Source organism: Labrus mixtus, chromosome 15 (assembly GCF_963584025.1).
Source record: "Labrus mixtus chromosome 15, fLabMix1.1, whole genome shotgun sequence".
Lineage (NCBI taxonomy): Eukaryota > Metazoa > Chordata > Actinopteri > Labriformes > Labridae > Labrus > Labrus mixtus.
The window spans coordinates 17,168,828-17,194,928 of NC_083626.1; the positions used below are offsets into that span (position 1 = coordinate 17,168,828).

Sequence of the window (26,101 nt, forward strand, 5' to 3'; positions counted from 1 at the left end):
GTTCTGTAGCCTCCTCAGCCAGGCTACCAGCTTATATCCATGTAAGAAGACTACAAATGTAGAAAAGTGGAGGCTGCAGGTCGACATAAGAGCTTACCTACCGATTTACTGGAGGGTAGAGTATGTTTTACGTGACTATCTGTGCTAAAATTACCTAACCAACTAGTATTAGCATAACGCTGATACGAACAAGCAGTTTAAAATCGCCCGGCATTGCAGTTCCTCTGTGTCGTCACTGAATGTTTGCATTTCCGGGGTTTTGGCATCAACGCTCATTCGCTCCACGATATTTGGCTCCACCTTTCGCGCCGAGTCAAAGAGGAGGAGCCTGTGTCAAGTTACACAAGCGCAGCGAGTAATATACCGGAAGCAAAGGGTTTTCCCTCAAAAATATAAAGAAGATAAAGATAAACTTTATTGATCCCCCGTGGGGGATTTTTTTTCGTTACAACAGTTCAAGTAAAACAGGAATATAATTATTAAAAATAACAAGAAGTTAAAAATCAAACATATTTACATCAGTTAAATAAAGGGGAAAAAAATACAATAATAGAATAAGAATAAAAATAAATATTCTTAAAAAATAAACACGTGTTCCCGTAATTAATAGATTACAGAGGCTGAACGTTGATTTAAATTGCTAATCCCAAAGGGTAAATTGCATCTATTACTAAAAGCAATTTGTTTGTATTTTGTTCGTTTTTAAAGCTTTTTTTTAAAAAAACACCATTGGCTGTAATAAATATGCCAGATTGTGGCAGGATCAGAATTTTGTTCTTGTTCTTTTTCAATGACTTCACTTTGCATAGTCTTCAAACTGTTCTTCAATTAATATTTTTGTTTTTTAAACAACCTTTTTTTTATGGGTAGCCTATCTTTATGCAGTCTGGTTACAATTGTACACCCCCCTTTACTAATGGAAATGGCACTCTACCAACTTTTAGTAATCATAAGTCATGTTTACCATATACAGGTGTTTTCACAAGTGTTAGCTTCGTATTGTGCAGTTTGTTTTTATAGCTCAAAACTTCTGCATAGGAGGTGTCTGATGCGGAGTTTCGTTTGTTGTAATGGTTGCATTGTCACTAGGCCCTGGGACTATAGCTGTTGCAATGCCGCAGCTATACAAGGATACTAAACAGACTTTATTCTGAAGGCTAAACCGGATATTGTTTGCGCTGTGGATGTACTCGGTCGGCGTGGAAACAAAACCCGGGTATTTTCAGCGTACCCAGTGTGTCTTGCAAAGCAGAACAGAACTGCCCGATCAGCTGTTACAAGCGACATAGTTTCCATTATCGGCTCTAATTGAGGTGGTTTCTGTTTTTTTACTGAGTAACTCAAATGACCTCCTGTGTGTAAACCATAGACTGTACATACGTGTAAACCCAACATGGAGAACCGTAAAAGGCCGTTCGAGGGAGGGTTGAGCCCTGATGAAAGCTTCAAAACGCCGGAGAAGAAAGTGTCAGCGGTCCGGCTGCAGGACTCGGACTACATGCATTGGGGAGTCGAGGAAACTTGTCGCTACCTGCGTAGAGAAAATCTCGGAGCATGCGAAGCTACATTTCGAGGTTGGTTTTCTGGTTTGGTCGCTTTAATAGATGTTTTCATTGCGTGGGCTATCTGTTGATCAGATGGGTCGACGCTGCCTCCCATTTGTGTGTTTGACATGTAAGCAGTCAGCATGAATAGTTCTGTTTCCTCTGTCATCCAGCACAAAAAATCACAGGAGTCGGCCTGAGGTATCTGGAAGACAGCCATCTGGAGAAGATTGGCATTGAGTAAGTTTTTCCACTTCCGACTTTAATAATATTCAAATAGCCTACTGCCTTGTGCACTCACTGTCTTTAGGAGGAAATGTGACCGGCCACATGGCTCTCCTAGTGGGTCGACTTTAATGTTTCATGCATTGTCTGTATGTTGGTTAACGCCTTTTTTTCCCCCTCACAATTGTATCATTTAAGGAGCCTTGGTGACCGGCTGCGGATCATACACAGCCTCAGGAAGCTGTGGCAGATAACAGCAGAGCCAAGCAAGGTATTAATGTCTGTTACCAATCTAAACTCTCAAGGCTTACAGATCAGGAAGACATAATAAAGAAAAAAAAGAAAAGGGAGTATGCTAGATGAGCAGAAGGGACATGTGAAATATAGCAGAGTCAAGGAAAAACAGATGATGCTTTATTTCATTCTCGTAACAAAGGCTAACTAAAGGTTGGAAGCTAAATACATAATGTGAAATTGAATTGTGAGTTGGAAGTAGGAAAGTATTTCATAGATTCTGTGATAGTGAAATTTTGTCCGTAATAATAAAAAGCCGAAGACAGGCTACAGACTGTTTAAAACACATATTTAAGCCTCCTTTGGAATCGAGATGCTGTGGTGAATTCAATTTCATATTAAAAGACTGTACGACCCGACCTTATGATAGCAACATCGTAATTTTAGTGTTTGCGTTTTTACTTGAAAAGAAAAAATCCCGCACACTACTCTGTCAAGTGTGTCAACACACTGTGTGTGTCGACACACTTGACAGAGGTTCAGGTGGACCGAAACGTTTAGCTTGTTCTAATAAATTGGTGATACTTAGCAGGGGTAGTGTGCAGGAATTTTTCTTTTCAAGTAGTAGTTTGTCGTCCTACGCACCTACCTTTATGAGATAACTGGATGTCCTAACACCTCCTTAAAAAAAACAGTGTTTAAGTTTTAAAATGCGTTCAAGCAGGCTGGGACTATTTGATCGACACATATATTTTTGCTAAATTGAATTATGGATGTAAACATAAATGGCGCCTCTGTTGTGTCTTCTGCCAGGTGTTTAATGATCCCATTCATGGTCACGTGGAGTTACATCCTCTACTCATCAAAATCATTGACACGCCTCAGTTCCAGAGACTACGAAACCTCAAGCAGCTTGGAGGGACCTACTTAGTTTTTCCTGGAGCGTGTCACAACCGCTTTGAACACTCGATCGGGTAAGTCTTCAGTTAGATACAGTGATTGTTGATCACGGTGTGTCTTGACAAATCATAAACCAGCCCTGCTTCGTTGTTAGATGCACATTAAGGAAAGTGGGTCCTTGAGGGGACAATGAAAATAGAAGCCCAATCATCATAACCATCATTGATTGCTAAAGCCAAAAATTGAGTCACCATTAGAGCGGTTCCACTATAATACCATTATCACATTGCCATAGATACTGCCTAAACTGTGTTATCGGGTATCGGTGAGAATGCCATTCAATAAATCAATCTGAAAACGTATCTTATTAGCCTCCATAAAATCCACTTGTTTCAGAGTCATTTATCTGGGAATGATAACATCGATAGCAACAGTTTTAAGGAGCCAGAGAACATAGTGTAGATCAAAGTTACATAATGGAGGGGTATTCAGGGTCCACCAGTAATCACTGTATGATGAAGTAAATCAAAGCAAAACTATTTACTGTATGAACAGAGCATGGATCTGCCCCCTTCCAAAAAAAAAAAAAAAAGATACATACTGGCCTGCATGAGGTATATGTGTAAAAACGCTAACAACCGGAGAAGTCAGACTGATCCATAATAACTACTCTTGGGTAAAGCAGGCAGAATTACAGCTGGTTTCTTTCTTTCTTTCTTTCTTTCTTTCTTTTTTATTGAGTTTTTAACTTGAACAGTACAAATCGCTGCATGATGTACAGAATACAAAATATAAAGCCACCCATCCCTACCCAAACCCTCTTATCTCCCCGATCCACCACCCAAAACCACCCTCAGACTGATCTCACCTGTGGGGTGGGGTGGGGTGGAGATCATAGACTGTAAAAAGGGAGGGGTGGAGATAGACAAACTCTGTTGTAGGGCAGATTAAGAGTTTGGTGCTGAACAAAGTTTAGACAGTGTCTGTACCGTAATTCAAAGAAAAGCAGAAGGTCATGCAGAGGCCTCTGGTCTACAGGCTTTGTGCGGGCTGGGTACGATTGGAAAAGTGTTTTTTTAGCAAATGTCACAGTTATATTTTATTTAACACACCATCACAATACATTTTCCATTACAGCACACAAACACACACATCATTAGGCTATATATTTACCAAGAATGTGATGGATTTTACCCGTAATAGGTTATGCATTATATAGGTTTTGCATTGAGAAAGTAGAGATATTTTGAGAGAAAGCGATCAGAACCATTTATAGCGCTCTGACACGCGCTAACGTAAACAGGCTGTCAAAGTGCCAAAAATGTGAAAACAAGCGTCAGGCTTGAGAGCGGAACACCTGTCTATTTAACTTTGTAAATGAACACCGACTTTCACAACAGACATTTTTTCGCTGCGACAACCTCACGAGTGCGCTCCTATTTAGGGCACGAGATAATAGTAAAACGACAAAGACACTGAAGAGGGCTGCAATATTTAACAAACAAACATCATGTCCCGACTGAGAAAAGGCCAGCTACACACAATCTGCATAAACCCCATCAAATGATGATTATACTTCACCTTCATGAGTAGACTAACAATGTAGGCTATCATAGCTTCTATCCTTCTAACATTACCCGCTGCATGGCTGTGGAAGCACGGGCCAAACTGCTGTATGGGCAGCAGTAGCTCAGTCTGTAGGGACTTGGGTTGGGAACCGGAGGGTCGCCGTTCGAGTCCCGGTGCGGACCAAATATGGAAGTTGGTCTGGTAGCTGGAGAGGTGCCAGATCACCTCCTGAGCACTGCTGAGGTGCCCTTGAGCAAGGCACCAAACCCCCTCCCCACCATCAGCTCAGGAGCGCCCACTGTGGGCCGCTCCGTCACTCTGACATCTCTCCCTTAGTGCATGTCCATAGGATCCTGTTTGTGTGCATGTGTGTATATACTTCAGCCTATGTGTGTGTTGCATGACTACAGAGTGTAAAAACTGAAATTTCCCCTTGCGGGGATCAATAATCAATAATCTTATTGCTGCTAGGAAGAGGCACGGGGGTCAACAGTGGGCTGGCGACTGTTTGTGAAACCAAAAGAGTCTCGTTTATGGAGCTTTGCAACCCTCTCCTGTTCATTTCCATTTCATCCAGACTCACTTTGACAGACTCACCCTGATTGACGTAGCTGCATAGTACTAGGGGGAATTCCATTTCCAAAAAGTTTATGAGTTTATGATGTTCTTTTTCTTTTCCAGTGTATATTTAGTGTGTAATTATTTGTTTTTGTTGTTGTGTGTCGGTTCAGGGTGGGTCACTTGGCAGGCCGACTTGTTCAAGCTCTGAATGAGAGGCAGCCTGAACTCCTCATCTCTCACAGAGACATCCTCTGTGTGCAGATCGCTGGGCTCTGCCATGACCTGGGTGAGTAACACGCCAAACAGGTTTAAGACTATCAGCGGTTGGTGTTGGCAAGCGTGAGAATGGAAATGAAACTCATTTGGTTTTAATCTTTTTGTTTTCCAGAGAAGAATCAAAAACAAGTAGCTTAGTGTAAACTTCACAAAAAAAAAAAACAGATCAGATAACTTTTCTTCTCTCTCAGGGCATGGGCCATTTTCCCACATGTTTGATGGGATGTTCATCCCCAGGGCACGTCCAGGAATATCCTGGAAGGTAAGAAACCATGTGATTTACACTTTCTCTGTACTCTGCCTTAAAAAAAAAATTTAAAAAAATAAAAAAGGGGAGGGAGGGAGAGAGAGAGAGAACAAATAGACTATTATGAAGGGTGGTTGTATGAGGTTCTTATCAATCGTAAGTATATTAGCCACAGGAGATGCTGCTAAGTGTGGCCTCTTTGCTTCATATCCTTTGACTTGAAGAATATGCATGTTGTTGGCGTGTTATGTTTTCCTAAATGATTCAAACTGTTTTAATGATTCATCGGAAAACTATCTGGAAATCAAGGAGATGCAAGTAAACAACTTCTGATTCACAACCTCAACCACTAGCTCAGACATGCACGGAGTCTAACCAAAGGTATTTGGTTTTCAAAGAGCGTAATTCTCCGAAAGAGGAAAAAAATAGTCGATGTGATGTGGTGGCATACCTTCTTTTTTTTAACTTAGAAAATTGTTTTGGACAGGCTGATTTAAAACATAAAATATATACAAAAGGCCTTGAGTTGTCTTTTCATACCTCTTGTAGAGATTCTGTAATTTTCAGGCAAAATCAACTAAATCAGACACAAATTCTTCACATACATAATTTAAGAATTAATTAGTGAGTCTTTAAACTGACTTTTAACTACTCCAATCCTCCTAAGCACTGATGGCATGGATGCAGTTTTCCCTCTTTCCCCTTGTTCATTCTTTTGAACTGGTTACTGGAATAGTGAAGTACCGGGTTCTCGGTTTAAATTAGGTGTTTAAAGGAAGCTGTAAAACAAGGTTGTTGACGTGACATGGCTGATAAGAACAGCTGAGAACATGTTTTTGATGTTCTTTATACCCCTTACCTGCCATCTGGCAATCATTACAGATAAGAGAAGTAATCACTTTGTACCCTATCATGTTTGCGCTGAGATAAGCTCTTTCTGTTTGAGTAATGAGTCACTGAGCTTTCGTTTTCAAATCCAAATATTTCCATGTCCATGCATGTGAAAAGTTGTTTCTGTTGCAGCATGAGACCGCCTCTCTGGCCATGTTTGACTACCTGGTGAATGACAACGGCCTGATGGAAGAGATGAAGGAGCATGGCCTGGTGCTGCCCGAGGACTTGGACTTTATAAAGGAACAGATCGGTGGACCACAGGGCACTGAGGCAGCTAAGGGCCAGAAGGTATCTGCAGGTTCTGCCTACATAAAACGAGTCCTGTTGTGTCCTGCTGCAGGACAAATTGATGATTTCTTACATGAGTCCATCACCCCAGCTTTTAGGAGAGAACCCGTAACTGGTTTGATGCTTTGAAATGCTTCTTTTTTTAGCAGGTATAGATTTTGGTCTGTAGGAAGATGATGGTGTTATCACAACTGGTTCATTAGCTACATCATACCAGTGCTATCTGATTCACCTCAGGGAACTCTTACAAAGAAAATGGGGGTTCCTGCAAATCCTTAAAAAGTCTTTAATAAGATTTTTACAATTAAAGGTAACAAAATATGTCCAAACTTAAGACCCCTCCCAAGTCAGAATTAGACTGTCTGAATAATTGTCTAATCTACACTGTCCAGTTAACATTTTATGATTTGTTTGTAGTGGACAGTCTAAGTGAATGTGGACATAATTCTTTGTCCTCTGGACAGAAACCCACTAGTTTAAAAATGGGATGTTAGTAAGGAAACACAACAAGCATTGAGCTGGGGAGAGAATTTTTTGGGGGGTGACAGCTCAGTATTTAGTGGTCAGTCCTGTGTCAGAAAACAGGAACAAATGGAGATGTATAAAAGACAAAATATTCTTCTGCCTAGAACTCCTCCGAGATCTTGAAATTGCTGTTTATTTATGTTTATTTTTATACCGCTGTTTATTTTCTCATGCTTTTTCTTGCAAATTCATTAACAACATACGTGCCAATAAAAAACTGTTCCTGTTTGGCTTTGTGTCGTCATCCCTGCAGTGGCCGTACAAAGGGCGTCAAGAAGAAAAGTCCTTCCTCTACGAAATTGTGGCCAACAAAAGAAACGGCATAGATGTGGACAAGTGGGACTACTTTGCTAGGTGTGGGTTGTTTTCCTGCTGTTTTTGTTTTAATTAAAACATTCAAAAGCATATGGTAAATGGATACATGTATATATATTTTTATATATACTATATATTTTCTTATGGGCCTTTTGCCTCTATTGGATAGGACAGCTGAAGAGAGACATGAAATGTTGGGAGAAGAAAGCGGGGGATGACATGCAGCAAAAGGCCACGGTCTGATTTGAACCCATGGCTGCTGCTGCGTCGAGGACTATAGCCTCTGTAAATGTCTTTGATCTGTCTCTCCTTAGGGACTGCTACCACCTAGGAATCCAAAACAACTTTGACTACCGGCGCTTCCTGAAGTTTGCCAGGGTGTGTGACGTGGAGGGGCGGAAGCTCATCTGCACCAGAGACAAGGTGCCTAAGTTATTGAGGCTTATTTAAAAAGCACAGTCCATTGTGGTGGTTTGGGATGAGTAACATCCATGTCATTTCTCTGAACAGGAGGTGGGCAATCTGTATGACATGTTCCACACGAGGAACTGTCTCCACAGGAGAGCCTACCAGCACAAAGTGGGCCACATAATCGAGACGATGTGAGTAGCTCATTGCTCTGATGTCGTCTTTGACTCTGCTTTATGATTAACTCTCTTGAATGGTAAGAAAATGGTTGATTAGTTTGATTCCATTTTTTCAGGATCACAGAGGCCTTTTTAAAAGCAGACAAGCACATCCAGGTGAAAGGCTCAGGAGGGAAGACGTTCACTCTCTCCACAGCCATAGACGACATGGAGGCCTACACCAAGCTAACAGGTCTGTGTCACAGCGTGCTGATTTGTGTTTAAGCAGTCTATGGTTTAAGCTAAGAAACAGGATGCACAGAATAGACTAGTATGTGAGGACTCTTGATGACATGAGTGTGCAGTAAAATCAACAAGGTTATTGTTGCATAAATGTAACTGCATGATTAATATCTAGGTTATTATATTGACAAATACTTAATGTGTGTTCCCACCTTATTAACAAACACAAGGAACAAAGAAATATTCCGACCATGTTTAAATAAAAGGGATCAGGGAGTGTACAGACATTGACATTCTTAAAAAGGCATCACAAGCTTGACAACATGCATTACTTTATGCCTGTTGGCTAGAGATATTTTAAAATAAACTATGATTATGAAATGACCAATAAGCAAAATTATTTTAAAGGTTCCCTTTCAATAGAAGCAGTAACCTCGTTTAACCTTTTTTTTTTTTTAATACTCTGTAAGTTTGGAGACACTTTTCAGAATGAGAGGAGAGGATTTTTCCCCCTCTAACTTCACTAGGGTGCACTCACGCCAGGCCCAGTTGCCCCATGATGTGCTAAAGCACAATTGTCTCCCCTCCCCATTCCCCCATTGGCCTGCACTCACACCGGACCAGAGCACAGTTTCCTCTGTACATATGCGAGCATATGTGTCCGGCGCGCCTCAGGGCTTTTTTCTCCCAGTAAGGAAATAGAATATATGCAGTTTACATAATCCGTTCAAAATGAGTATACACTTTTTTGAGCCCTTCAAACAAACACAATGCTCACCTATCCTTTTGACACTTAAGGTGGATTGATTGATTCACAACGTCGACTCATGAAAACACTCCACCTTAAAGCTGTCTGATAGTGGCTATAGGCTGTATGATAGCAGTATGGTGAATTTACTCCAGTATAGTCTAACAATGGAGACAACACAGAGAACACAACCGCAACTTTACATTGAGTCTTTGAGCTTTTTTGAGTCGAGTTGAGGAATAAAGGATCAAAGTCGGTTCTTGCCAAATCACTCAAGTTTCAACAACAAGCCTAAGCCTTTTTTCATGTTAGTTAGAAGTTGTGTGCATCTCATTATTTGTTGTACTTCTCAGTAAAAAGTGTTTATTCTTCAAAGTTACTTATGAAATAGTTACTTAATTCACATCCTAGTTCAGTATCCTTTAAACCTGGTTAGAAAATGAAGCCATTCTTGTAACTCCGGCTGACATTTAGATTTCTGTTTTAGTTTTCTTTTGATGTAAAACCAAAACCTCTAGATTCAATATGACGGATTAAAGATAATGATTGATTGAATATGGGCGTGTTCTGGTTTCTTCATCTGACCTGTCTCCCTCACTTTCTGTTGGACTTGTAGATTACGTGTTCGAGCAAATACTCAACTCCTCCAGTGATGAGCTGAAGGAGGCGAGGCAGATTCTACGCAACATCGTCTATCGACGCCTCTACAAGTGTCTGGGCCAGACTCAGGCAGACAAACCAATAACTGTCACCCAGGTGTGTGTTCATGTGTTTAACACAACTGCTCGACACAGAATAGAAACTGAGCAAAGACTTCTTTCATTCCCCTTTTTAATTGTATATTCTGACTGGGACTATTTGTACCTATCATTGAATACTAATCCACATAAAACCAAGATCCTGGATTTAACAGTTTATTTTTAGGAGCTATGTCAACAAGTTTCTGTTGACCATGTCATCATTTCACACTCATATTTATGTTTTGATGAAGCTAATGAAGTACTTATGATTCAAATGAAATGTGTTTCTGTCCACAGAAGTTTTAAGGTTGTAGGATTACAAAGATAACATTTTGAACTTAACCGAAACATGCACACACCGTTCATTTATCAGATGTGTGTGTGTGTGTGTCTGTTCGGTGGCGGCAGCACATGGTGTGTGTAGCCTGATTTATAATTGTCATGACAACAGATGAAACACCAAACAGGAAGCTTGAGTTACTGTAGTATATCTTTAGCTTTTGGTTCAATCACAGCACTCTCTCGCAGAGTTTGTTTGTCCCATCTGCAGCTACAGACTACAGAAGGCTGTATTGTTATAAATGTTCACTTCTGATTGATGTAATATGCAGCTGACACCTGCATGATAAACACACAGGGTGAGTTGAAATGGAGGAAAGGTGAAGCAGCGTTTGAAACAAAGTCCCTTTACACAATGAAATATCAAAACTTTAAATCTGCGAAAAAATCCACATAAAAATCAATTTTTAAAGACTTACTTCCTGTTTGCACAGCGGATCCCATGCGGCCTGAACCATTAGGGCGTGATCGAACGGATCCGCTGATCCGTTTCATCACTGATAGTGTAATAATTATGATTGTTTTAATATGTGTATTAAAGAAGTAATGATAGCACTAAGACTCAAAGGGTCAGATCTCATGTTACGTCCTCCATAAGATGAGTAATATTTTTTGACTCCTTCACTTATTGCTTTTCATCATCAAGGAGACACTTCACCACTGGGAAGAAAATTTGGCTAAGTCCATCCCCCAAAACGGCCCCCAGGATGCCTGTCTGCAGCCAGAGGACTTTGTAGTTCGTGTGAGTTTCTAATCCAACTTTTTTATTTTTTATTATAAATCTCAGCTCTGTTGTAAGGTAATGGCTTGTCCTTGATGATGATCTCCCTCTTCTCTTTCAGGTCATTAACATGGACTATGGGATGAAGGAACAGAACCCCATCAACAACATGCGATTCTATTGCAAGGACGACCTTACCAAAGCTTTCCAGATTCGCAAGAATCAGGTCAGAACTAAGTCGAAAACCTCTCAGTGCGTGTGCTGGTTACTCACTGAAATGTCTGTTCTGTTTTTTGTTCATTGGGCGTTCCTTGCTTCATACATAGCAGCCATTTATTCCAGCCCCTTTCTCAACTCTGCATTGAAAATAAACCGTGCTCTCTTCTTTATTTTTCAGGTGTCTAAACTTCTCCCTGAGCAGTTCACCGAGCAGCATATCAGGGCCTACTGCAAGAAGACGGACAAAAAGAACCTGGAGGCTGCCAAGAAGCTATTTGTGAAGTGGTGCATGGACATGAACTTCTCAAAGCCTCAGGTAACATTGATCTGCTACACTGTGAATCATTTTAAAGTCATATGGGGCGACAATGTCTACCATGATAATTAGACCCTGTTGATCAGTTAGATAACATGTCTTAATAAAGGTGAAATAAAAACTGTTGGGATGGTAGAAAACCTTTCCTAGTACAAGTTTTTATGACATCCACTGATGTGCTTCAACCCTCTAGTGGCCAGACCCCGTATTTCAGTAGTATCCTTCACTTAAATTCACGGACTGGTTGTTCAAAAGTAATCCAACAGGGTTAAAGCCATCCGATTGAATAAAATCTTTAAATTGGGTTGTTCCAGATAATCCAACCCTGGTTCTTATCTGGATAAAACCTCACACACTCACACCTCCAGTTTGTGATGTTATAAAAAGTTTCTGAGTAGGATTAGGATTCATTTTACTTTAATAATGTTTTTAAGCGATAAATATCTCATTTGAAGCAATTGTGAGGCTCTTTCAATTTGTGTGGATTTTGGTGCCCCCTGTGGACAAAGTGTGTAGTGTTTTGTCCCCTTTTTAAGCACTGGAAAGCTGGATTTGATAAACAGTTAAAGTCTGTAGTCTGTACCTATATGAGGTTGATTCCTTTCTAGTTTTTCTTTGAACCACCTGGGAAACGTGAGCACAGTTACCTGATCCTTGGTAGACAAAAAGTGGATTACAAAATCTCTCATATTTATCCTGATAAAACTTTACTTAACTGGTGAATGTTTCCCCTCTTGTAGCTTCACAGTACTGTACGTGTACAAAAAAAAAAGATCACTGTATTGTAGATTTAAGAGTAACTGAGTGCCATCCAGCAGTCCTGATGACTTCTTTAACATTTCTGTACACTCAACACTGCCCTGGTTAACAAGCTTGTCTGTTGTTTTGAATTCACACACACAGGATGGTGACATAATAGCTCCCGAGCTGACTCCTCTGAAGAAGAGCTGGTCAAACACCAACGAGGGGGAGGATGGTGGTATTTCCAGTCAAGGACGCAGTGCTAGTGCAAATGGACAAGTGAAAGCCAAAACTAAGCTTTTCAAGTAAGAGGAGGAGCACAAATGACGGAAGGTGTTGAGAATAGTAGTGAGAATTTTATTTTTCTATGAGGCGAGTGTGTAGATGAGCACAACAGATTTTAATAGCAATACTTCTATTAGAAGCTCAATGTTTACACCCAAAAGAATGTTTTCACAAAGGGGAATCATAAATGTATGTTCAGGGCTTATACTCAGGTTGTGTTTTTTTTTTTTTTTTTAAAGAAGATCCTTCTTCAGTATTTAACACATCCATAAGTTTTAGTTTGATCATTATATCCGGGTTTTTATTTTAGACTAACTTCATTCGTAGCTGCGTCTGTCAAATATAGATATACTGTTCATCATTAAATAATGTACAATCATGTATTTGCACTACAAACAATAAATCAAGGTCAATCTAAATGTACTCTAAACATGAGGGCAGTGTATGTTTTTCTTTTTTTTACAGCTGATGCATGTCGAGGCGGTATTTAATTTAGCTTTTTAAAAGTAAGTTACTCTACATCCCAAACACAGTTTCTGAAACTGAAAGTTAGCGTCTCTTTTTACAATTGGTATTTTCCAATTTCTTACTTTTAGATTTATTTATATTTTCAAACCTCTCTATTTAATGTTCTTACAGTAAGCAGCTGAAGTCATATATGTGTGATGGTGTTTGTTTTTATTTACATTGGTGATCTGTGCAACATCTGATGACTGTTTTGGATACTATTTAAAATTTTTCCTCTCTCCAAAACATGATATCAGCCTCATCAAGCGTGTCTCATTTGAGGTTGTTTTGCTTTGCATATGTAACGATATATCTATTTTTGAAGAATGTAAAAGAGAAACCAAAGTGTTTGTGGAGATCCTGTAAATAGTATAACTATTGAAAGGATTTGAAAATAAAACTCTTTGTCCTTGTTATTTCCTCCTGTAATCAGATGTTCTTGAACAACACAGGGTTTCTTTCTCACCATGGACAAATGTCTCATGAAGTATTTGTTTGATTCTGGTCTCCTATAAGCACAGGTGTGTGTTGAACCTCCAACAGTACAGATGTTGGTTAGTAGTCTCATTTACAGTAAGGACATAGAGGCATTTAAGTGCATAAATAATCCCTAAAGCCTCTTTACTGTAGTGGAACCAGTTTCATGTTGAAATATGAGCGTTGGCTTGAGGACTAAAACTTGAACTGGAACCAAATTAGTTTATCAATGATAGATCATAAGTAAAGGTTCCCTTTTAAAAATCAACAGACATTTTCTTTTAATAAATTGGTGATGCCTAGTGAGAGTAGTGTGCAGGATTTCTTCTTTTCAAAGTGATACAGTAGTTTGATGACCTGCGGCCTACTTCATGAGATAGCTGGATGTGCTTACACCTCCTTTAAAACTTAAGAAAAATGTATTTAGATAATAAATCCACTAATGAGAAAGCACCTGACTCAAAAACCCTCAAAAAGAACTGGACTTACTGGTTGACTCACGTTAAGAACGTTTTGGCAGATGACATTGGAGACATTCATAACCTTTGAAGTGTGTCATAAACCAACAGCTGGCAGCTCCATATATGAACAACAGTTTTGTCCTGCCTACTCCAATCAGCCCTCTTCTTTAAACAAGCAAATATGTGGCAGATTGACAGTACACAGGATCTCTCTTGTGGTACACAGGGAGTCTCTTTTTATTCCAATTTTTATTTTTATTTTTTCTAAAGATGTACAAATTAAATTCTTGACAAGTAAAGCTGTGATGGCAAGCGGAGGAAGCATATATGCGGTTAAAGTCTTTTACTTTTTTGGCTCTGAACGGGAAATAATAGAAAGAAAAGTTCGGCGGATACGTCGAGCAGCACAGCAGAAAGTGAAGTCAGCGACAGTGAAACCAGCACAAGTGCAAGAGGTGATGTTAGCAGTGCCAGGGGTGCTTCAGCACCTACTAGCAACAAAATGACGCACAACAGTATTACAGAACAGCAAAATATATGACTTGAGTCAAAATCCGGGTTGGATTCGTTTGGAGTGGCACAGAGGAAGCCCAGTGCGTGGTGTGGTCAAATAATATGCATATCAGGATAAAATGGATTCCCGTGTAAACTGTAAATGTAGTTAAATAACCCTACGCTACTGTATTTCAAAGTTGGCAATAATGGTGGTACTTGGAGAGACACATATTTTCTGTGGAGGCACTCATAGTGAAAAGTTTGAGAACCACTGATGTAGGGCATAGCTGTTTGTTTGCATAATTAACTTTATGGTACTGATTATCATGACACTTTTTTCTGCTTCTTGCTATTACTGCAAAACATGTTGGTGCGATTTACAACCTAAATCCACTGGAAATGATTTTGTAAAGAACCTTCAAACAACCCTAATAGCTTTATTAAAACATTAAAGACATTAAATGCAAGTTACAGTACTGCATACATTTCTGTTTAAAAAAATAGTTTGCTTTTGTCTTGCAGACAATTTGTTCTTGGTTGGCTTTCAGTGCATGTGTCGGAGCACGGCTGAGATGAAGGCCTCATGCAGTATGTGTTGTTGAAAAGACAGAAACTAACAAAGTTCACTGGATAAACTTGGCTTTCAAGAGGACAGCATAGTTCAGTATGTTTTCTGTTCATCTGTTTTCTGTAAATGCTTTATTCAGTACTGGTTTTAAATATTTCTTCAGCACTGCACAAACTACAGTCAACCCTTGCAAAGATTAAGATTAGTGTTCATTTTAACGTTCTGAACACAGTACAAATGTAACAGCATTGAAACAACAACAACAAAAAACTACCTTACACAATGCCTCTAAAAAATCAACTAATCAGTGATATAAACTATGTATAAATATCTTTAAGAATAGATTTTAACAGAATTCAAATCAGTTCTCTTGAAATAAACAAATCCCTCCCGGAATTGCAGATTTAGAAGTCAAAAAGTGACTAGGAAACAGGTGACATGAAGTCATGTTCAGACTAGTGGTGGAGCAGTGAAGTGGTTATCCTTGCAGCCTCAGCATCAACAGCACACGGCCCATGATGAGATATACCCCAGGTTTACTCTATTTCTTCCATTCTGTAGGGATGACCAAAGCAAACATCATCACATGTGCAATCCACAAGTCTCTATTCTCTCTGCAGATGTTCACCAGGCAAGGCAATACTTTATATATTTTGGCAGTTTAAAAGGCCATCTTTGACTCTTTTTTTAATACTACTGAAACAAGGTACTGACTGAAACGCAGTGCTCACCTGAGAGTCTCTAGTCGGCAATGTGGACTCTTCAGGACCTCAGACAACGGCTTCACATCTGATTCCTGCAGGTTGTTTCTACTCAGATCCAGCTCCTGCAGATGGGACGGGTTGGACTTCAGAGCTGCTGCCAGAAAAGCACAGCCTTCACCCGTGATCTTACAGCGAATCAACCTGCAGAGATGAGAGGATTATTTTTCCATTTTTGTTACATATAGTATGACAACTGTCATTAAAGCATATCAGTCAATATATTATGTCCCAAAAACTGAAGTTACTCCAGTAATTTTATTTTTAGCAGTCTGAATAAAGTAATCTGAAATTAGTGTAATGTAATGTAGTCTTAATTTAACAAAGAAAAATAGCTCAGTTGAAATTCATGTCAAAATGTGAAGCATTGAGAAGTACAAGCAAGATGCATCAAAAGCAGGAAAACATTTCTAACTGTAAAATCAAACATTACATTATACTCTCCTTGTTCTCCCGAACTTCTTTGAAAAACTATTTTTTCTTGAGAGGAAAAAGTGGATTTCTTACCTCAGGGTCTCTAGTCTACAATATGTCCTCTCCAATCCAACAGACAGCTGCTTTATCCCAGAATCCTGTAGGTCGTTATCACACAAGTCGAGCTCTCTCAGACTGGATGAGTTGGATGTTAAAGCTGAGGCCAAAGAAGCACAGCAGTTGTCTGACAACCAGCAGCCCCTCAATCTGAATAATATGATAAAAAATGTCAAAAGAAAATATGTTACTGGATTAAAAATGCTGCTTTTAAACATCAAGGCTTCCATGATTGGAAACAGTACATGAGGGTGGTGGAGGGTTAAATGAATTAAGAATTTATGGAATTTAATATTAAAAAAAACAGCACCATATTTCCTCCTTTACCCCAGAACCACAGGTTCTCCATGATAGCACAGTTAAATGATATGCTTTATCTGAAATGAGGCTAAAGATACTAAAACTAAAAAAACTATTTTTTAATGTTTTTGTGTGCTCTGAACATCCCCAAATGGCATTAGTTATTGATTGCTCCCATTTTTTATTTTGGTGCAGGGCGTCAACTGTTTAATTATGAACTGAGAAAACTACAAGCATGGAGGAATTTAACATGTTTTAAATTTGAATAATGATAATAATAATAATTAGAAGAACAACAACAACACGTAGAGGAAGACGTGACTGGAGAGGTCATTTTTGGAATGCTGTTTATCCCTTATTATCTTAACTTCTTCAAGTTGTATCTCAACAAAGCTCAAAGTATTCAATATGTTAATTATTACATTAAGAATAGTATTCAGCTTTCCTGTATTGTGTGAATGACCAAATAATCACTCTATACTGATGTAAAAAAAAAAAAATTATTCATTTATTTCTCATGTTCAGGTAAAATGAAAAATTATGAATGACTGACCTCAGAGCCTCCAGTCGACAATGTTGACTCTGCAGTCCAGCACACAGTAGCTTCACTCCTGAGTCCTGCAAATCATTATTACTCAGTTCCAACTCTCTCAAGCAGGAGGGGTTGGACTTGAGAGCCGAGGACAAGGCAGTACAGCAGTCCACTGTAAGGCCACATCTATCAATCCTGTAGTGGAAGAATTGATAATAAAAAGAGAGTTGTTGTTGTTTGTATGGGGTACTTGTAAATAGGAAGTGTATTCGCCATGGGAGATGTCGGTCAGCACAGCCCCCTTAATTGAGAAACCGGCTTGAATGCAGGCACAGAAGCTAAGCTATACATCACTGCAGATGGGACCATTTGAACCATGTAATTTAGCTAAATTTAAGAAAGAGCAACCTAAAACTCATGTTGATGAAAGTGTATGCTATATTTAGAAAATTTTCAGAGCACTTTAGTTTCAGTGCTACTTCAGCACACCATATAATAGAGACTTATGTGGTTAGTCTATACAGCCTAACATGTACCTCCTATAAACAATCTTTTTTAAAAAAGCAAACTATACCAGAGCTAAACCTTTAAATCTGAAATGGTGAAGTAAATAAAAACTGCCTCATCGTAGTTTGGGACAATATTTTCCTGGCATCATAAAATGAAGGACCTACATTGAAATAAGGTCAATACATTGGTGGTAAATTGGGATCAATCATTGTTGTCGTCGCTACCTGTGAACATTTACTTAAAACTCTGAAGCACACGACCAGTGCTAAAAACACAGAATAATATGTTGACAATAATGCTCTTCTGTAAAGGCAAAGGAACAATGAAAAGAAGAGGCTCAATGCTCCAATGACTGCATGAAGTTTTGTTTGTTTGTTTATTTGGATCCTCCTGGGTTCCCCAAGTAGGAGATGATAGGTTGAAAATATCAGGGAAAATGGTGGTGTAATAGTAAAAAGGCATCAATAAATCATTTCATTTATATTTAAATAGCCTCAAATCATAACAACGGTTATCTGAGGACACTTTGAAAAAAGAGCAAAAGAGAAAAAAATACAAATTCATCAACTTCAGGACCCCATCAAGAGAAAAATATATTTTCTGATATAGATATGAAGTCCACAAAAGTTAACTCACCTCAGAAGTTTCAGCTCACATTGAGGAGACTCCAGTGCAGAAGACATCACAATGACTCCTCGATCCTTAATTTTGTTTTTACTCAGATCTATCTCTTTCATATGTGAGGGGTTGGACTTTATAGCTGAGACCAAATGCCCACAGCTGATATCTGACAGCCTGCAGCAACTTAATCTAAACGAAGAAGCAAAAAGTATACAACATATTTGAGATAGAATTTCATTTTGTTTTTTAATGTATTTAGACCACAAGGTGTTTTCATTCTTCATTCTCCTGTCTCTTGCTCCAATCTAAAGCCAGCATGATTTTGGTTTTCAAAAACAAAGTTATAAGTATGGATCAGAATACCAAATAAGCAGAAAGACCCCAACAGTCCATGCTACCCTCCAAGTGAAACAACATAGTACAAATCAATCTCCTGAAGGTGATAAAGTTGATCAAGTGCGGCCTTACCTCAGAGTTTCCAGACGACAGTGTGGACTCTCCAATCCAGTAGACAGCATCTTAACCCCTGAATCCTTAAAGTAGTTGTTACTTAAATCCAGCTCTCTCAGACAAGATGAGGTAGACTTCAGGGCTGATGCCAAAGACTCACAACAACTTTCTGACAAACTGCAACTCTTCAAGCTGCAAAATATCAATAAAGGAATGGTCACTTCCTTGTCACAATCAACATTGCAATGCCCTTATACAATAATGTGTGACTGAAAGTGTTCTCTGAAGATTATCTGACCTTAAAATCTCCAGTCTACAGTTGGGACTTTTTAGTCCGACACACAGCGACGTCACTCCTGAATCCAGCAGATAATCGTTTTCACTCAGGTCCAGCTCCCGCAGGTGGGAGGGGTTGGACATCAGAGCTGAGGACAGAACTTCACAATGCCACTCAGAGAGTCCAGAGCAAGAGAGCCTGCAAATACAATGTGTTTAATGTCAGTACCTACTGATGCAGCACAGGCCCTGAGCATCGCTAGATTTCAATTTAAAGAAGCATTACTTCTAGTACCTGTAATACTACCAGTTGTTATAAAATAATAATAAATGTTTTCTGCCAATCTGGCTACACAGAGGTACAAACATAGTGTACTGAGTTTTAATAAAAAGGGTATATTTTCATATTGAACGACCTTCAATATTCATCATTAAGAGACTGGTGCCCTCCTTTACATTCGCCCTTTTGTTTCTGTTTTAATGTATATGTTGTGTTTCAAGCGTAATTAATGTTTTTCCTTAAATGTGCCAACGAGTGTAAATTTGTTACCTTGTGTTTGAAATGGTACAAATTTGCACATGCAAGTCAAAGAAAAATGACTGCTTTTTGCATGCAAAAAGTAGACCATGTATTTTCTATCAGGGTATATCTTAAAGGTCATGTATTATGCAAAATACATTTTCCCATGTTTTTCTAACACTGATATGTGTATCTAGTCTGTCTACAAACCCTCAAATTATGATAAAAGTCCATCCGCTCAGTCTTTTGCATGATCCACTTTTCAGAAAATGTGTGCTCAAACAGGCCGCTCTGAAATGTTCCCTTCATGACATCACAAAGGGCAGTAACCCCTCCCCCAGGTGGGTGATACTCCCACAACTAGGTGTTTATTCTGCCTCTGAGTCTACCTTCTCCCTGTAAACATTTTGGCATGGTGCTAGAAAGCCTTGATGTGTGAGACCACTCTGCTGGACATAGACTCATCACTGAATCTCTTCCTGAAGTACTCCTCCTTCTGAGTGTCAGTAAATCCTCTTACTTCTGTCATCCTATCAATATATGAAGGAGGGATCTGATTGGCTGCTGCAGGTCTGGAAGTTATCCACAAGAGGGCTGAGGGAAGCAGACTGCCCGTGATGAGGTTTGTTAACAGCAAGTTGACCGATGATTTCTGGTTGACATCTGACACAAGCTCTTTGTTCTGGAAATCCAACAAAAGTCTGCTCTCGTCCAAGCCATCAAAGATGAACAAAACTTTACAGAAAGCGAGCATTTGTGCTGTGACCATGCGTAGCGTTGGATGAAAATCATGAAGCAGTCTCAGGAGACTGTACTCTTTGATCAAGTTCAGTTCCCTGAAAGAAAGCAGAATCACAAGGCTGACATCTTGATTTTCCAGGCCCTGTGCCCAATCAAGAGTGAACTTCTTCACTGAGAAGGTTTTTCCAATACCAGCAATGCCATTTGTCAGGACTACTCTGATGAATCCCCTTTGGCCGGGTAAGACCTTAAAGATGTCATGGCATTTGATTGGAGTTTCACATAGATTCTCATTTTTGGATAGTGTCTCAAGTTGCCACACTTCGTGTTGGATATTAACTCCTTCAGATTGTCCTTCAGTGATGTAAAGCTCAGTGTAGATACTGTTCAGGTGGATGCAAGTTCCCCTTTCAGCAGTCCCTTCTATTGCAAATTCACATCTTCTTCTGAGACTTATCCTATGAGTGTCTAAAACCTCCTGCATACTGCCAGTGCCTGAAACATAAGCAAACCAGATGTTGATAAATTCCACAAGCTCCTGGGGTGAAATTGCATTCATAATGTCACAAAGACTTCAACCCTTGACTACCAAACTTGAGCCAAAGTGAATGTTTGCCAAATCTAAGGATATTACCAACAGGAGTTCCTGTGATATCAGGAGGATGTTATGCATCAGTATGGAGTCATAAAAAATAGTTAATTTAGTCTTCTAGCATGAAGTCAATATTTCACAATGTCTGCCTAAGTTTTGTTTATTCAAGGACGTGGCCAGATCGGTGGCCAGGGGTGGCATGGGCCCCCCTAGAAATCTGATTGGCCACCCCAGGTGTTAGCCCAAAATTCCTAAACTGTGATTGTCTGTTTGCCTTGTCAGAAGTGGGACTTGTGTTAGAACCAACTTAGGTACTGCATTTTTATTTGGAAAGGCTGCTAGTATTGTTTACATATCAATGTATATTTCACAAGTCAGGTGCATGAGAAAGTAATGCACTCTGTCTTACTTGCAATGAACTAACTGGCAATGTGTTGGGACCAAAACATTGCTGATTAATGTCAGACTGTGCAGGAGTTTCCATGCAAATGTTTTAGTACTTAAAATTCTGACTTTAACATAAATCTTCTTATCGTGTCATTAAAACATTAAGCTAATGTATCCATTATCTTGTTGTTATAAAGTAGATATAATTGGTGAAGTTAGAAACGGTACATCATTGTTATTTATTGTGTGTTTGTGTACACATCGCAATTCAGGCCACTCCTGCATAAGTCAGTGCCCCAGTTAGGCCAGCCCAGTCAGAAAGTCTGGACACGCCCCAGTGTTTATCCCTACCAATTTCACTTCTCTTTCGGTCCTTTCAGCCAACAAGATGATTCCCTCAGGCTCTTCCTCCTTTCCTTTTTACCCTCTCACGTCCAGCCATTTGTCTTTACAGCTATTTCAAAAATCTGACCCTTCTCACCTATGTGTTCCATAATCAACCGGTGAACTCCTAAACCTGCATAAAATGATGGTGTTTCACATAAGCTGCTTTCCTATTGATCTGTATTTTTTTTTATAGATAGATAGATATAGAAGTGAAATCAATAATGAAAAACGCTAGCGAGACACAAAAGCTTCAGTAACATAAAAGATACCTTGTTCAATTCGACTGTAATTGCATCTTTTTCCACATTGAGGACAAGGGGGGTCTCCTGTTGAATTGCAGTCTTCCCAGTGTGAAGCAATACACTGTTTGCAGATGTAGTGTCCACAGCTGGTATATTGTGAAGGCCTCACGACCTCCTTGCACAAAGCACAGCAGGGCAGCTCGTTCTCGATGGCAGCGTAAGTCCTCTTCCTCTCTCTGTGATGATAAAGGCAAAGTATTTTTAAATTCCCTACATTATACCCCAGACCCACAGACTAACAGCTTTAGTTGTTTTTTGGTGTCTTATCATGTGTACTGGTGCTCAGTATAAACATAATATTCTGATTGGATCCATTCTTAAAATATCCACTTACAGATCCATTACAGAGAAGCAGACGTTTACTGAAATGTGTGTCACTAAAAACAGTTAGGATTCACTGAGCAATAAAGTAGGAACTACATGAGAAGGATGGATCCCATTACCTGGGGGTTAACAAGAGAAACAGAAGTCACTGTTTCTTTAATGTTTGTTAATATCCATGAAGATTCATCTGTTTTCTATTACCAAAGTGAATGTCTATTAGTTAGCAGATACTTAACAATGTCTTCCCTGTCAGAGTTTTCCCACAATTTGTTCTAAATCCATAAAGGCCAAATAAGAGATGACAGGAATCACAAAATGGTGCATGATATATTCCACAGGGCAGAAAGCTGAAATAGAACTCTTACTTTGCGGCAAACAGTCCAGGTTCATTACTGAAGGTGAGAGGAACGTCTTTTGAGTGGTCACTCTTTGGGGAAAGACACGTGGAAACTGGAGAGTCTGCTCTGTCCTCTTCGTGTGTCCTTCCAGACCTCATCTTTGGTCTAAAATTAAAATGAGTAAAACACAACGAAAACGGTTCTCTACTGATTCCATGTAGAAGAGAAAGGAAACATGCAGTTTATACTTCATAATTAAAATTGACATTCAACCTAGTTAATTTAGTTACAAATGTCCTCTATGTTATAAATCAATAGTGGTTGAAGAGATAAAGAGGTAAATGAAAACGCTGATACAGATAATCAGCCAAATGCCAAATATCAGCCCCCAATAATCAGCCAGGCAGAAAACTGGCTGACCCTTGGTTTTGTGTTACAGTATGTCCTAGATACTTGTTAGGAAGGCCGTACGGTCTATACAACAGTTCTAAATCAGTGGTTTATGGCTGGTTAAAAACTCTGAGATCAACTTTAAAATAGAAAAGACAAAAAGTGCTGCCTCAGAAGCAAAGACAACATCAAGGAATCTGTTCGCTGAGATGTTAATCGTCATATATTGTGATTCCAGTTTCTGTGTATAAGTGGTTTATCAGTCAGTAATTACTCTATATTTGAATCCTTTAAAAAAAATTTTTCCCTCTTTCACTGCAGGATCTAGAGAAAGATGACAAAGAAAAACTAAATGTGGCCTTAAGTAGAACTCTTACTTTGTGTCAAACAGTCCAGGTTCATTACTGAAGGTGAGAGGAACGTCTTTGGAGTGGTCACTCTTTGGAGACAGACACGTGGAAACTGGAGAGCCTGCTCTGTCCTCCTCGTGTTGCTCACCAAAACTCATCTTTGGCCTTAAATTAAAATCAGTAATAATAAATAACACACAAAGAAAACGTTACTACAGAATCCATGTAGATGAAGTCAGTGTTGGGGAGTAACAGAATACATGTACTGGAGTTATGTATGAGAATACAAATGATGTAACTGTATTCTGTTACAGTTACAATTTAAACAGATGGTATTCAGAATACAGATACATGGTTGAAATCAATGGATTACATGACGGTACTTCTCTGTTTCACGAAAAGGGAAAATTGGCCAATTCTTCTCTTTTTTTAACCAAGCAAAACATATTTTGCGTTAACTTACCCTTATAGTCTTTGTTCCACTACAGCAAATTATAATATATTGCACTTTCAGGGAGACTTGGGCCTAACACATTCAGCCAGTTGGAACAGAAGATCACACCAGAATAGGCCTGTTTAGTAAGCAGGATGTGATTGCAGCATTCCTACACACTTATAAAATGCATTTCAATGTGGAAGTAATCCAAGTGTTCAGAATATGTTACTCAGATTGAGTAATACAACGGAATACTTTACAGATTACATTTTAGGGCATGTATTCTGTATTCTGTATTCTGTATTCTGTAATTGAATACATTTTAAAAGTATCCTTCCCAACACTGGATGCAGTTCACCCTTAAATGTTTTGTTCAATGTAATTACAGTCAGTTAACAAGGAAATTGATCCTTTCCTTTTACATTATATCTAGTTTTGTAAAAGTAAGCTTTATCCCAGGCTACTGTAAGTACATGTTTCTTAAGGCCAAAATGTGTTATTACACAGTGATATACGCCACTCTTAGCCTATAGGCCTAATCGATTTATGAAGTTTGATTAATTTGTTGTTTTGTTTTTTTTTTTACAATAAATGTCCTTATTTAGGCTACTGTGTTTCACATGACACGTTTCACTTTCCATTCATCACACTACATTACATCTTAGTTAATTTAACCTTGGCCGTTACATATTAGACTATAAGGTCAAATAGGATGTATATGTTATGGTCTTATAATACAACAGACCTTCCAGTAGCATAAAAAGCCTAAACTGCCTTCCATTCACATGAAACCAGCAGCGTCCTTACACCTCGGCTTGGCCTACCTGTCTCTGGACACGGTTGTTATATCCTCACTTTCCATCTTCTATTCGCATGCGTGGCCAACTTTGACGTGTTGTATTCCCGTTACCCCGTTATGTTCACAACTTTTTCAGAGAGAAAAAGGGAAAAAAAAAACATTGAAAAATGTGGTACAGTTCCATTTCCGCGGTCTTCCACCATATCTTTACGGTAAATAGAGCAGGTAGGCATAACCACACGCGCGCACACACACACACACACACACACACAGCAAACACACAAACACACACACCGAAATGTGTCCGCATTTGATTATAAATAGTGTGATTTCGGACACTTTTCCCTCTTACGCTTAAGTAATACCGTAATAATGAGAATACTCCATCTTGACAATGCGAAGACACTCCTTCACTTTCATCAGCCGGTTTCTTCACGCTGGTTTTACTTCCTGGATTTGTTATTCCTGATTGGGCGAGCCTATTCATTGTGTCTCTTTAGAATGCATAAAAAAATAATTTTAAATTCAAAGTAGGCTACTGAAGGCTTTATTGAAAATGTAGGCTACAGTCACGTTATATTTGTTTATTATGCACATTGTAAGTAGTAGGCTACAGGTGCAGACTTATGAATTGGAGCTTAACTTTTTTTGTCTATGTAGTTTATGAAAAATATTTTGAGGGTATTTCTTAAATCATTATCTGAAAAGTAGGTTACTTGTGATATAAAATAAAAGGGGTCAAGCTAGTTCAATAGATCCCTCTTGCGGTAATGTGGCCAAAAGGCTACAAAAAAGCACATCATTCAAAGGTGTACAGAAGCCTAATGTTGCACTGTTTCAATGCTGTCATGCGCACATCCATCAGTGTGTTTTCTTATTAAAGCAAACCCACTCATGAGCCAAAAATTTCCCCCGACTCAGCCTGGTTACAATGACTGAATCTTTTCTATTGCAATAAAAAGGACTTTTTTTTTCTTTTTCCAATGTCCTCTGAATTGCAAAATAAGACCTCCCTTTTCCTTTTCACCAGTGAAGGGAAGTTCCCACTTGACAACCAGAAACTGGACAGCAATAGGCACAAACCAGTTATCTAACCTCTGAATTTAGCCAAGTCATAAGATCATGTTCTGATAGACGTACACACATACCCACCCACTCTTTGGTTAGAGTCCAATTGTCTGGCCAAGACACTTCTAGGAAATGGTCTTTATATAGCACACATGTTGTAATTGCCCAGTGTGATGATTGCCCATAACAGGATGATTGGGATTCTATGAAAGAACTGCTCCAAGAGAAATAAACAGAGCCTCGATTCACAAGCCATAAGTCTCTGTCTGATTGTTCAAGAGCATTTACTCTTCTACACTGGTACCCAAATAAAGCCCACCTCAAATCCTGTCACAAAAGTTTGATATATTTCTTCAAGAAAATCAGGCCTGGACTTGGATTTCAGTTCTTTAATTGTTTAATTGGAATAGCGCTGCAGAATTGCTGCGTGTATGTGTGTGTGTGTGTGTGTGTGTGTGTGTGTGTGTGTGTGTGTGTGTGTG

At 39.1% G+C, this 26,101-nt stretch overlaps 2 protein-coding genes across 2 annotated transcripts; one reads left to right on the plus strand and one right to left on the minus strand.

Annotated features, from left to right (window-relative positions):
• Positions 1 to 1,369: 1,369 nt before the first annotated feature.
• On the plus strand, positions 1,370 to 12,919 carry samhd1 (SAM domain and HD domain 1). Its single transcript, XM_061056865.1, has 16 exons — positions 1,370 to 1,574; positions 1,718 to 1,784; positions 1,968 to 2,040; positions 2,817 to 2,977; positions 5,204 to 5,319; positions 5,501 to 5,571; positions 6,580 to 6,738; positions 7,517 to 7,617; positions 7,893 to 8,001; positions 8,089 to 8,180; positions 8,282 to 8,397; positions 9,752 to 9,891; positions 10,861 to 10,956; positions 11,057 to 11,161; positions 11,333 to 11,470; positions 12,374 to 12,919. The coding sequence occupies exons 1-16, from the start codon at positions 1,394 to 1,396 to the stop codon at positions 12,518 to 12,520; spliced, it is 1,872 nt and encodes a 623-aa protein (XP_060912848.1). The 5' UTR covers positions 1,370 to 1,393; the 3' UTR covers positions 12,521 to 12,919.
• Positions 12,920 to 14,853: 1,934 nt separating this feature from the next.
• LOC132989558 (NACHT, LRR and PYD domains-containing protein 3-like) lies at positions 14,854 to 24,818 on the minus strand. The gene is made up of 12 exons (XM_061057251.1): positions 24,577 to 24,818; positions 23,344 to 23,481; positions 22,604 to 22,741; positions 21,882 to 22,090; positions 19,925 to 20,741; positions 19,008 to 19,196; positions 18,728 to 18,901; positions 18,275 to 18,448; positions 17,150 to 17,323; positions 16,273 to 16,446; positions 15,736 to 15,909; positions 14,854 to 15,559 (listed from the first exon to the last, which is right to left on the minus strand). Exons 1-12 carry the CDS (start codon positions 24,612 to 24,614, stop codon positions 15,541 to 15,543), a joined length of 2,418 nt encoding a protein of 805 aa, XP_060913234.1. The 5' UTR covers positions 24,615 to 24,818; the 3' UTR covers positions 14,854 to 15,540.
• Positions 24,819 to 26,101: the final 1,283 nt, after the last annotated feature.

What these genes read in the sequence shown, in the direction of transcription:
- samhd1 (XM_061056865.1), top strand. Translation starts at nt 1,394, where the DNA reads ATGGAGAACCGTAAAAGGCCGTTCGAGGGAGGGTTGAGCCCTGATGAA. An exon ending in GTCCAGGAATATCCTGGAAG is followed by an intron (nt 5,572 to 6,579) that starts GTAAGAAACCAT and finishes TTTCTGTTGCAG; the next exon opens with CATGAGACCGCCTCTCTGGC. An exon ending in TGAACTTCTCAAAGCCTCAG is followed by an intron (nt 11,471 to 12,373) that starts GTAACATTGATC and finishes TCACACACACAG; the next exon opens with GATGGTGACATAATAGCTCC.
- LOC132989558 (XM_061057251.1), bottom strand. Translation starts at nt 24,614, where the DNA reads ATGGAAAGTGAGGATATAACAACCGTGTCCAGAGACAG. An exon ending in CCTGGACTGTTTGCCGCAAA is followed by an intron (nt 22,091 to 22,603) that starts GTAAGAGTTCTA and finishes TTATCATCACAG; the next exon opens with AGAGAGGAAGAGGACTTACG. An exon ending in TGTAGACTAGAGACCCTGAG is followed by an intron (nt 15,910 to 16,272) that starts GTAAGAAATCCA and finishes TCATCTCTGCAG; the next exon opens with GTTGATTCGCTGTAAGATCA.